The 12,005-nt window shown below is 47.5% G+C and overlaps 2 protein-coding genes across 3 annotated transcripts in view; one reads left to right on the top strand and one right to left on the bottom strand.

Annotated features, from left to right (window-relative positions):
* The first annotated feature begins 224 nt into the window (after positions 1-224).
* Positions 225-8,805, top strand: PNO1 (partner of NOB1 homolog). Its single transcript, XM_007672082.3, has 7 exons — positions 225-443; positions 1,801-1,950; positions 4,876-4,959; positions 5,699-5,759; positions 5,977-6,094; positions 7,289-7,359; positions 8,120-8,805. Exons 1-7 carry the CDS (start codon positions 246-248, stop codon positions 8,185-8,187), a joined length of 750 nt encoding a protein of 249 aa, XP_007670272.2. The 5' UTR covers positions 225-245; the 3' UTR covers positions 8,188-8,805.
* Positions 8,806-9,693: 888 nt separating this feature from the next.
* PPP3R1 (protein phosphatase 3 regulatory subunit B, alpha) overlaps positions 9,694-12,005 on the bottom strand; it is a 57,455-nt gene continuing 55,143 nt past the window's right edge. For both annotated transcript variants that reach the window (XM_007672083.3, XM_001514182.5), the window contains exon 6: positions 9,694-11,932. In XM_007672083.3, the coding sequence (XP_007670273.1) occupies positions 11,885-11,932 (48 nt within the window). In that variant the 3' untranslated portion in view covers positions 9,694-11,884. The remainder of the gene's footprint in view (positions 11,933-12,005) is intronic.

Here is a 12,005-nt window from a genome sequence, read left to right as displayed (position 1 = left end):
TGTCCGCCCGCCTCTTCCCACGGGGCGCGGGGTTCCGAGCGGCCCCTTCTTACTTCACGTCCTCCCGTGACCCGAGGCGACGGGGTCTGGGGCGGGCGGAGCCGCGGCTTTGCAGGGGCCGGGGCGGGCGTTCGTCGGGCCCAGCGGGGGGCAGCCCTGAGCGCCGTCGGGAAGGGAAGGGGCGGGGCTTCGGCGCCAGGGCCGCTACTTCCGGTGGGGGGGGGTGCACGTGGGGGGAGCCGGAGATGGACGGGCCCGCGGTCATGGAGGCTGGGGAAGGGGCTGGCGATGAGGCCGGCTTTACGCGGGTTTCCCGCAAGGGCGGTAAACGGGAGCTGAAGCGTCGGGCGGAGCCGGGGGAAAGCAGCGGCCTCATGGACACCGGGGAGCCCCCGCCCCCTAAGAGACCCGACTTCCCCGCCATCACCGCCGACCGGCTTCAGGTGGGGTTCGGCTCCGATCGGATCGGATCGGATGGGTTCGGATGGGATCCGATGCGTTCGTCTCCGTTCGGATGGGTTCGGATCGGCTCCGATGCGTTCGGCTCGGACGGGATCGGCTCCGTTCGGCTCGGACCGGATGGCCGCGATTCCCATCGGCTCCGTCCGGATGGGATCGGATGGATTCGGCTCCGATCGGATGGGTTCGGCTCGGCTCCGATGCGTTCGGCTCGGACGGGATCGGCTCCGTTCGGCTCGGACCGGATGGTCGCGATTCCCATCGGCTCCGTCCGGATGGGAGCGGAAGGATTCGGCTCCGTTCGGCTGGGCTCGGCTGGGCTGTCTGCCGCCGCTCTCCTGCCCCCCTCCTCCAAGACGCCCTCCCTGATTCCGGGGGCCGGGCCGCAACCAAAACCATAACAACAATGACGGCATTTGAAAAGCGCTTACTAGGTGCCCAGCACTGTTCTAAGCGCTGTGGGGGATACAAGGTCATAATAATAATACTACTTATTATGTGCCAAACACTGTTCTAAGCGCTGGGGGGGGGAATATAAGGTCTTAATAATAATAGTATTTAAGTGCCTACTATGTGCCAAGCACTGTTCTAAGCATTGGGGGGGGATACAAGGTAACAATAATGATAATATTATGCGCTTACTGTGTGTCAAACACTGTTCTAAGCGCTGGGGGGGGATACAGGGTACTAATAATAGTATTTCTTAAGCACTTACTATGTCCAAGCACCGTTCTAAGTGCAGGGTGGGGCTACAAGGTAATAATAATAAAAGTATTTCTTAAGTACTTACTATGTGCCAACCTCTCTTCTAAGCGCTGGGGGAGGCGGGGATATAATGTAATAATAATAATAGTATTTAAGCGCTTACTACGTGAACAGAAGCCAAATGACTTACCCAAGGTCACCCAGCAGGCAAGTGGCAGAACTGAGATTAGAACCCACGACCTCTGCCTCCCAAGCCCGGGCTTCGGCCACCGAGCCACGCCGCTTCTCACCGAGAGTGGATCGGGCCTTGTGGCGAAAATCCAAGGAAGAATTCTTTGGAAGGGAGCATTTTGGGCCACCGCCGTGCAGCATTTTTAGATGCCATTAGGGTTTGAACGCTGAAAAATGATTGGAGCAGCAGGGTGAGTGAAGTAAGGACTGGAGGCAGGGAGGGCTGCGAGGAGGCTGACGCAAAAGTCGAGGCAGGGCGTACGTGGAAAGTGCTGGGCCGGCAGCCTGGGGGGCGAGGAAGGAACATGTTCTGGAGGTGGGCTGAAGAAAGAACCAGTGGGATTTTGGAACTGAATATGTGTCTTTTTTTTTTGTTCTTCCCCCCCCCCCCCCCCCCCCCCGTAGGGCGGCAAGAGTGAAATAAGGAGAATTCCTGTTCCGGCACACAGATACACACCACTGAAAGAGAACTGGTTGAAGATATTCACACCTATCGTCGAACACTTAGAACTTCAGATACGATTTAACTTAAAATCAAGAAATGTAGAAATCAGGGTAAGGGAAACATGCATTCTTCTAAGCTGCAGGAAGTGATCTTCTTCTGGCAGCGTTTTCGAGGTGTTGGATCAACCCTTTCCTTCTCTATTAAGAGCTTCTTGGAGCCTAAATGATCTTAAAGTTTTAGGGGATCCTTCCTTAATTTTATAGTATTCTAACTGAAAATTCCTTGGGGATTGCTGTGTAGGATGCCGGAGACAAATCCAATTAGAACGGTGGAAACTTTTGAAATGTGACCGTTCCAAGATTTTTTTAACCGCCAGTTTTGGCAGGACTTAGCTTGCCCCCCTAATATCATTTAATCTGGAAAATATTAGTAGGATAAGGCCTTTTGGCCGGGCAGAGGGCATTAGAAAAATATTACTCTGTTCCAGGTCTTCATGGCGTGGATAGCGGTTTTGAACGTCCATCTTTGATTCCGTGAAAATGGAGATCTCCTTAGAACGGCCAGATATTATTACTGTATTTGTTAAGCGCCGTTCTGAGTGATGCGGTAGATACAGGTTGATCAGGTTGGACACAGGCCTTGTCCCACATGGGGTTTAACAGTCTAAGTAGGGGAGAGGCCAGGTATCTAATCCCCTTTTTTACAGTTGAGGAAATATAGATTCAGAGAAGCTGAAATGACTTGCCAAGGCTCACCCAGCCAGCAATTAGTAGAGCTGGGATTTGAACTTGGGTCCTATAACTCCCAGGCCCGGGCTCTTTCCGCTCGGCCAAGCTGCTCTGTTGAATTGGAGAAATCCCAACGACAGACTTGGAGGATGTAGTGCAAACCTAGCAGCGTGGCTCAGTGGAAAAGAGCCTGGGCTTCGGAGTCAGAGGTCATGAGTTCGACTCCCGGCTCTGCCACTTGTCAGCTGTGTGACTGTGGGCAAGTCACTTAACTTCTCTGTGCCTCAGTTACCTCATCTGTAAAATGGGGATTAACTGTGAGCCTCACGTGGGACAACATGATTACCCTGTATCTACCCCAGCGCTTAGAACAGTGCTCTGCACATAGTAAGCGCTTAACAAATACCACCATTATTAACTTCTTTCAATTATCCTCTAGTTAGAGAATCTAAACTAAGCCACTGTTCTGCTGAAGAGCGAAAGATTAAGGCTCTAATATGATCCCAAATTAGCTCGGGAAAGAAGTCGAAGATTTCCGAGTGTTGTGGTCCCCTCCTGAGGTGTCCTTTGCACTCTTCCACAATAGCGCTATTGGATTTTAATGTCAGTATCTCTTACGGGCTCTCTCACTTGGTGAGCAAACTGCAAAGTTCACCTTGGCTTTAAGCACACTTTACCCCTCCGTTTGCACTTAATTCTGCAGTTTAGTATTTGGCTAAGATGCTGTTGGGGAAATTAATCAGTGGCTTTTATTTAATTCTTGAAATTAGAGGTAGGGGAAACGGGAGAGTATAAGGATATGTACAGAAGCGCTTCAGGGCTGGGGTCAATGTCGGGTGTTTAAGGAGTACAGACCCGAGTGTGGCGGCGGCGCAGTAGGGGAGGGGAGGACTTAGTCAGGGGAGGCCTCTTGGAAGAGATGAGATTTTAATACTTTGAAAGTGAGGAGGAGGAGTGGGTGGTCTGTTGGATATGAAGGGCGAGGAAGCTCCAAGCCAGAGGGAGGATGTGGGCCAGGGATCGGTGGCGAGATAGAGGAGGTGGAGGTACGGTGAGTGAGTGGTGTAAGAGGCATAAAGGGCGCGGCCTGGGTCGGAGCAGATCAGTGAGATAAAGTAGGAGAGGGGCGAGCCGACTGAACGCTTTAAAGCCGACGGTGAGGAGTTTCTGTTTGATGCAGAGGTGGATGGGCAACCACCACAAGGTTCTTGAGAAGTGGGGAGGCAGTGTGAGCCTCTATTTTTTTTTTTTTAATAAGTGCTTACAATGTGCCAGGCACTGTTCTAAGCACTAGGGAAGATACAGTTAATCAGGTTGGACACAGACCATGTTCCATATGAGGCTCACGGTCTTAATCCCGACTCTACAGATGAGGGAACTGAGGCCCAGAGGGAGGAAAAAAGTTGGTTTTGGTCAAGTGCTTACTCTTTACCAAGCACTATTCTAAGCACTGGGGTAGATACGGGGTAACGAGGTCCCACGTGAGGCTCACAGTCTTAATCCCCATTTTACAGATGAGGTCACTGAGGCACCGAGAAGTTAAGTGACGTGCCCAGAGTCACTCAGGAGACACACGGCAGAGCCGGGATTAGAACCTAGGTCCTCCTGACTCCCCGGCCTGTGCTCTCCACTAGACCACGCTGCTTCACAGAAAGAAAGATTCAGGAAGAGCTTTAAGTTGTGGCTGGTAATTGGCTTCAAGTTGCCCAGCTGTACTTCCCGAGTGCTTAGTAACAGTGCTCTGCACACAGTAAGCACTCAAGAAATACGATTGATGGAATGAACGAGTGAATGAAGTTGGCCTCGTAGGCGGTAAAGAGCCGCCCCTCAAATGGCTGGAGGAAGGGGGGCCTTGGCGTTAATCCGCTTCCATCAGTTGGTTGTCCAGATCCAGTGTGCGCAGGTGCACGGTCCACAGGTCAGTCAGTTTTGGTGATGGTCATTTAAGGCTTTCACCAGTTTCCTGTAGGCGCCAGCCCTGTTCACATCAAATCCCTAAAATGGACCAGTTTTTCTGGACATTCTTAGTAGGTAGCTAGGACATTTGCCAGTTGGGAATGGGAAGTTGTGTGTATCCCTCGGATGCCTGTAGATTTACCCCTGTGCTAAGTCTGTGAATATCGGAGAGAGCTGAGTAAGCTCCCGGATCTGTGCGCCTCCTACAGTTGACAGAATTGGAGGGAGGGATCTTAGGGTGATACTTGGGAAAGGCCTCTTCTACTTTTCTCCCCCTCGTACAGCTCACCTGCAGATGATTGTCATAACACCGCATTTTGATTCTCAGCCCGGTTTTGTCTGTTCTTGCAGACTTGCAAAGAAACCAAAGATATAGGTGCTCTGACCAAGGCTGCCGACTTTGTGAAAGCTTTTATTCTGGGATTTCAGGTGGAGGTAAGTAGTCTCGTCGGGCAGCCCCCACGCTTGATCTGGAAATCTATAACAGACAAAAAAAAAACAGCGGCAAGTTCTAATGGGTCGGTGGTCCAGGATTATAGAGGTCTTTTTACATTTTAGAGATTCTAGCCCTTTTTTTTTTTAGTGGGAGAAATCTACAGGTGGAAGGTCTCTGGTTAATAGCAAATGGCTGGGTTTCTCATTGCCTAATTTTCCCTTCATATCCTCAGAAGATGAGAACATAGCTGCATTTCCAGTGGGACCAGAGCAACCACTCTCTTTCCCATTTAATTCAATAGCATTTATTGAGCGCTTACTATGTGCAGAGCACTGTACTAAGCGCTTGGAATGTACAGTTCGGCAATAGATGCAGCAGGAGGGGAAAAAAGGCCATTTCTGGTCTGGTGGCAGCTTCCCCCTTGAAGTGCCGGTAGCCCAGTTAGCTGCAGGGAGACTTGGGGTACGGGCACAAGCCCAGGGATGTCTTTTCCAAGCTAGGAGGAGTCACCGGCTCGCGCTGGAGAAGATACCACTACTCAGCCTTTACTTAAACACTGAAACTGTGCTTGGCTTCTACCAAAGTCCACGTGATAGTAAAAATTTTAATATACGTTAAGCACTTGGCCCTACCGAGGACTGCACCAAGCATTGGGATGGTGCCAAATGAGCATTTGAAAATACTCGCTGGGCAGTGGAATGTCGACTCGGAATTAACTCTGCCCCCTTCGTATTTTAGGATGCCCTGGCTCTCATCCGATTAGATGATCTGTTTCTGGAGAGCTTTGAGATTACAGATGGTGAGTGAATTGGGGCTCCTTTCCTGTGCTCCATTATCTTTCTGTTTCCTGTATGGTATTATCTGAAATGTCATACCTGCTTGATTTTGAACGTGCGACAGATAATGAAAAGTGTGGAAAATCCCAAGCAGAGTGATTTGAAAACGGACGGAGCCCCGGAGAGGGTTTTGCCGACCACCCGATGCCCGTTTCACTTACTGTTTCTCTTCTGCTTCAGTTAAACCTTTGAAAGGGGACCATCTCTCCAGGGCCATTGGAAGAATTGCTGGGAAAGGAGGGAAAACCAAATTCACCATAGAAAATGTGACCCGGACACGGATAGTGCTAGCTGACTTGTGAGTAACCCATCTTACAAAATATCATCATCAGTCCGTTATGGCAGACGATTGGGCGGATTAAGTTGAAGAAATGCAGTGTTAATCTGTGGATGAGATACCAGTGGTAGATCCAAAAATTGGGATTCCACCTATCAGTTTGAGCCTGGGTGCACGGCTCAGGAGCCGGATCTGTCTGCAGAGGAAGCGGACGGGGACACTTTCAGAAACCCCATTATTTGCTCTCACTGCAAGTCAGGGGTGTGTGCAGAGCGGCCAAGGTTTCTCCCGAGGGCCCAGGACGGGTGGCTGCATATCTGGGTTCCCCAGCCTGAGCTGGAGGCCATTTGGAGTAGCTGGGGAGGGGTTTTCCTCCAGAAATATCTTCCAATCGAAAGGCACCGGGAGTTTGCAAACCCAAGGTGAGCAGCAGGCAGAGAGTAACCCCCTACGATCTCTTAGAGAATGTGAAAGGTGCTTAAAGTAAGAGAGTGCTCAAAGCGCAGGGTGGATTAGCCCTAATTAAGTTTGAAGTTGATCTGTCCACAGGGATTCCAAATGGCGACAGATGGTAGAGGAGTTTACGCAGGCTTCATCAAGCTGTGAAATGAGGCAGGCAGGGGTTGCGAGGAGGAGGAGTTTGCTGCAAAATCCAGGCTCCGATATTTCTTTTGAAATATATTTGTAGATTATATAGATGAGAGGAATAGTTGAAAAAGAATGCATAGGTACACACCTGCACACATACACAAACTTCCCCTTGTGTCCCAAGAGAAATCAGTGCAATCGATGGGTCGAGACCCTAGCCCCCTAATTTACCACTGGAACTCAGAGGATCTGCAGGATTGCCGCTGACGTGTCAAAGGAGGGATGGCTGGCGTGGTGACGGTTTGGGCAGGCTAAGTGTCTGCTGAATCTGTTGTACTGAACTCTCCCAAGCGCTCAGTACAGTGTTCTGCACATAGTCTCAGTAAATAGTTGATTGATTGGGCGTCGGTCATGATTTTATTCACCCGACTGATGCCCTTTCGCAAGTGGATAATAATGATAATTATGGCATTTGTTAAGCACTTACTAGGTGCCAGACACCATGTTGAGTACCGGGGTGGGTACAGGCAAATCGGGTGGTGGGAGGGTAACGCAGCTAGGGAGTCAACTCCAGAAAAGAGGTTTTGTGTAACTCCCTTCCTCTGCTTGTGTGTGTGTCCCTTCCAGGAAGGTTCACATCCTTGGCTCTTTCCAAAACATCAAGATGGCACGAACGGCCATCTGCAACCTCATCCTAGGTAAGTGCCGGTAAAAACTTTCCAGCGGTTTTCAGAAAACATCTCAACGGGGAGCCCGGAACCGCCAGTGGTTGGCCATTTACGGGCCGGTCTGGGTAGAGAAGGAAAGGGGAAAGGGTGGTGGGGCTGGGGGGTGCAGAGCCAGTTAGAGATCCCTAAGTCACCTGTGAAAGGAGCGAAACCGTCCACTCTGTCCTCTTTCCCTTGGCCGCTGGAAGGGAACATCTGGCTTTCAGGTGGACGAATAACTGAAGTGTATCGGGCTAGGAGAAAACCCTCCTCCCTAGGGTTTGGACAGAGCTGGGAACAGCTAGCTAAGCCTAGTGGGAATCACCCGCTTGGACTTTTAACCAGTGGGAGAAAAACATCAGTCTTCCATAACTTTAGAACCACAGTCGTTTGCCCCGAAGGAGAAAATAGGTGTCAGTGGAAAGAGAGTCAAACAAGTTGCAGAATTCCAGCAAATCCTCAGTGGGGCGGGGAGGACGACTGTTAAAGTCAGGTTGCTTTTAAGAAGTGCTGTCTCACTGGGGTGGATGGAGGCAACTCCTCCCCTTAGATTGGTGACCCCTGATCAATGCTATTTGAGCACTTACTGTGTGCAGAGCACTCTAATAAGCTTTTGGGAGAGTACGGTGCAGTGGAGTTGATAGACCCGATCCCCACCTTCAAGGAGTTTACAGCCAGGTTCTGCATTTCCTGTAGCATCTGTGAATGGCTTGATTTATGTTGGGTTTTTTTCTTCTTTCCCTCCTTCTAGGCAGTCCCCCATCGAAGGTTTACGGTAACATTCGAGCCGTGGCTAGCAGAGCAGCAGAAAGATTCTAATTCTCAGATGCGGGACCGTGTCGGACAGACTTGTAGGCGGTCACTCTGAAGAAACTGCGCGACTGTCGATGCGTGAGACACGCCTCCTCTCCCTTCGTTCTCATCTGGACGCCTAAGGAGGGCCAAGCTACAGTCACACTGTGCTTGGGGGCCGCTTAATAGCTTTTATACTATTTAAATCAAAACTCCTAACTTATCCCTACTGATTAAGAAAGAATAATTAACTACTCTCATTATTGACAGCAGTCAGAAAGTAGGTGGAATTCCTCATTTAAGAGGAAAACTGACTTAACTCCTAAGCGGTTTTTAGATCTGAATTAGCAAAGCAGTTTTTGGGGGGTTTTTTGTTGTTGTTTTTTAAAGAATCAGGATTTTTCAGTGACTAAGTTGCTGTGCCTGAATGTGACTGGAAGTGTTGTAAGCACGGGACAGTCGGGGATGGTTTTGCCTCCACCTTGCTCTTTGACTCGGGACAAACCATTCAGTGCCTGAATGAGGTTCTCCAAACCTCCTCTGCAGGGGTGTTGTGTGAAATGCTCTACTTGCCGAGTAAATGTGCTTGTCAAACAATATACAGCGTGTTCATAAAGCAGTAAAAAGGAATAAGTGAAAGTAAAATTGCCACTAGTCTTTTTTTCTTTTCCTGTTGAGATCCTGGAAATTTTGATCCTACAGGGTAAAGAGCTGGAGCCCTAAATTTCATTAGCAAATATATTAACGTGGACATGGTTCATTATCTCAAAAGGGTAAGAATGGATAAGATTGCATTTCTGATGATCATTGTGGAATCTCCACTCGCACGACGGGGGGAAGCCTCAGTCATATCACTAGTTACCACCAAGATCCGCTGCAAAGAATGGAATCTAGAACCAACTGCACTCTCTCTCATCCTAATCCTCAGCCTGGGAGGGCAGTGGGTTCAACACACATTGCGATGTATAACCCAGTTTTCTGATGAAGAGAGAGAGAAAAAGTTAAGCACGAGGAAGTGAAGTCACTTGCCCCAGTTCACACGGCAGACAAGTGGTGGAGCCGGGATTAAAACCCAGATCCTTCCGACTCCCAGACCCGTGCTCGTCCACTAGGCCATGCCCCTGACGGAGGGTACGGTGTGGTAGTAAACCTGTGATGAACAGAATTCCAGTTTTAAAAAATTACTACTCCCGAAACAGCCCGTTTCAATTAGTTTGGACAAACTGATGCCCTATTTCAAAAATCAACATTATTTGAACACCAATGATGCAGAAGAACCCTGTACGAAGTGCTTGTACGTTTACTCACATCTCTAATGAAAGGACGTGGCATCCGCCATCTAGATCCTGTGCTGCAAGTTTATCAGTCACCGGCGGGAGAATCTGCACCTTTAAGTAATAATATGAAATTATTCAAAGTTCCCTTGGGGAGGCGGGGACCCTTGATTAACCACTTTAAAAACATGAGGCCCTGGAAGTGAACGACAAATTCTCCACCGAGGGAGCTTAACAGACGGTTTCAAGCACGCTGGAGCAAGGTTCAAATATTTTATTTTTTTATTCATACAGTATGAAGTTTCCTAAAGATCCCACAACATGATGTAGCATGCAGAAGAAAAACTAAACATTCAACAGAAATCATCCCCGCCGCCCCCACCCCCGACACAAACTAAAAAAAAAACAAAACAAAAAAAACCTCATCCCCGATAAGGAAATAATGTTTGCACTATTTTCTATAACGCCAGCCAAGATATGCACAAGCAAGAGAAATAGAAAGCGTTCGCTAAAATGTTCGTAACAAATACTTATGTACAAAAAATTCACAAAAGACTAGTTCCCCCTTGAAGCAGAGCACATGGCAGTTGACACTGGAACAGATCAAACCCCTGGCTGAGATTATAAGCCACGTACTGATCCAGAGGAAGAAGGTTACATGTAGTGGAGATTTTCGGTTTGAACGTTAACATTTACCAAAGTTTGGCAACATTCTCTTTTTAAATTATGCAAATTATGTAAACAAGAGGAACATTTCAAATCGATCTACATGCAAAACTCCATGTCATGCAAGGACACCAAGCACCTGGATTTCTCTCTCACAGACAGACAGAGCCCATGTTGTGCAGCACTCAGTTGAAGGAACAGCTATGGCAAGACAGGTGCTCGATTGAAGGTTCATACACTACCTGCCCTTTCCACCGCTGATTATAAAACCAGTTTTTATAGAAAAAACTTCTATATAGGAAAGATTGTACTCTTCTAAAAATCTAACAAAAGTTTTTGTTTTTTCTTCCAGCCAATAAGTACCATTGCAGAAAAGGGAAGGGATGATATAAAGTGGTGGAACATATGATTCGCTACTTTTATATCACACAAATATATCAAGATAGCTTTCAATATAAATCAGGATATAGACAAATCAAGAAAGAAAACTCTCCAAATGCTCTCGGCCCCCGAGGCGGGCAGAAAGAGGTTTGAATTTGGATATGTCAAAGTTTCCCTTCTCTATGGCATTGGTTAACAAGATTTCCCCACTGTATGAATCCAATATATATATACATACGCCCACACACACGCCCACGCGCACACACACCCGCACATTAAATATTACCAGTTAGGCTACCTGCATTTTTCTTTTTTCATGCCAAAAGAAAACTATTATGGTTCCAACGTAAGGTTAATGACCAACGTTGTCTCATTTCACTCTGCAGTGTAGAAGACGAGCAGTCGGGAAGGAATCCTGCGCAACTAGAAGATCGGGCTTAAGTTCTCATCATTAAGCTAAGCTGGGCCCTAGAGAAATCACGAATGCGCCAGATACTTTCCAGCTGCTGAACGTAAAACGCACCCGGTCACGCCTGGTGATTTCCATTCACCTCGGTCACTAAGGAGATGCAACTGATTCCGCAGTTCCCAAATCTTTGGGATCAAACGGCCCTAAGCATTGCTCCGTGACCAGGTGCGCCCAAAGCCGAATTCTTGGCATTCGTGTTAAATGACATCTTCTCCTTAAGTAGACGTGTATTAAAGGCTACTCCGCAAAGAGACACAGTCCCTGGTAATATATTAACAGGTATAAATAAACGTACAGATTCTTCCGTTACCAAACTAAGGTCGAGAACAGGAAGATAGCAATGCTTTGTCAAACCTGTCAGAAGACAGGGCATCAAAGGAAAAGACAGACAGTTGACCTAACACCCAGTTTAAATTTTACAGTCTTCTACTACTATATATATAAAACTGTGTGAAATAAAAGTAAGGATGTATATCCATATTTTGAACTCTTCACGTTCTGCTTGGCACTTTTGTACTCTAGTTTTGTTTCGGTTAATCAAGTATATTTAAATTAAAGCCAACCTAACTACTACATATAGAAAGCTACATATATATCTATATATAAATACATTTACATATATATATATAGATAGATATTTCCTTGTTATAAAAGATGAAGAAAAATAAATTAAAAAGCCAACCCCTTCCCTTTCTCCGCCATACTGATATGCTCTTTCCATCGTGCTGTCCTTCAGACTTTAAAGTGCTACACTGAGTTATTGAGAGAATAAAAGTTCAATAACAGTTGGCTTCATGAGGCTCATGTTGGAAAATGTGGCTTCACAGAGAAAAATACTTCCATTTAAATACACAGAGAGCGTTGCTGGACATCTTGAGCAGATCTTCAGAGATGGAGAAGAAAGCAAAAGTGTTGGGTGGTGCTCTAAAATGAGTCACACGTCTACCACCATCTTTTTGTGGATATCTAGGCCTCCTACAACCTGAAACAGACGGGGGAAAAAAAAAAATCAAAGTTAACAAACTGACAAATCTTGCCATGCATACAAGTGAGGA

This window comes from Ornithorhynchus anatinus, chromosome 9 (genome assembly GCF_004115215.2).
Source record: "Ornithorhynchus anatinus isolate Pmale09 chromosome 9, mOrnAna1.pri.v4, whole genome shotgun sequence".
NCBI lineage: Eukaryota > Metazoa > Chordata > Mammalia > Monotremata > Ornithorhynchidae > Ornithorhynchus > Ornithorhynchus anatinus.
Note: the sequence above shows the minus strand (reverse complement) of the source record. Positions and strands in the feature narration are given on the sequence as shown.

What these genes read in the sequence shown, in the direction of transcription:
- PNO1 (XM_007672082.3), top strand. Translation starts at nt 246, where the DNA reads ATGGACGGGCCCGCGGTCATGGAGGCTGGGGAAGGGGCTGGCGATGAG. An exon ending in CAAGAAATGTAGAAATCAGG is followed by an intron (nt 1,951 to 4,875) that starts GTAAGGGAAACA and finishes CTGTTCTTGCAG; the next exon opens with ACTTGCAAAGAAACCAAAGA. An exon ending in CATCTGCAACCTCATCCTAG is followed by an intron (nt 7,360 to 8,119) that starts GTAAGTGCCGGT and finishes CCCTCCTTCTAG; the next exon opens with GCAGTCCCCCATCGAAGGTT.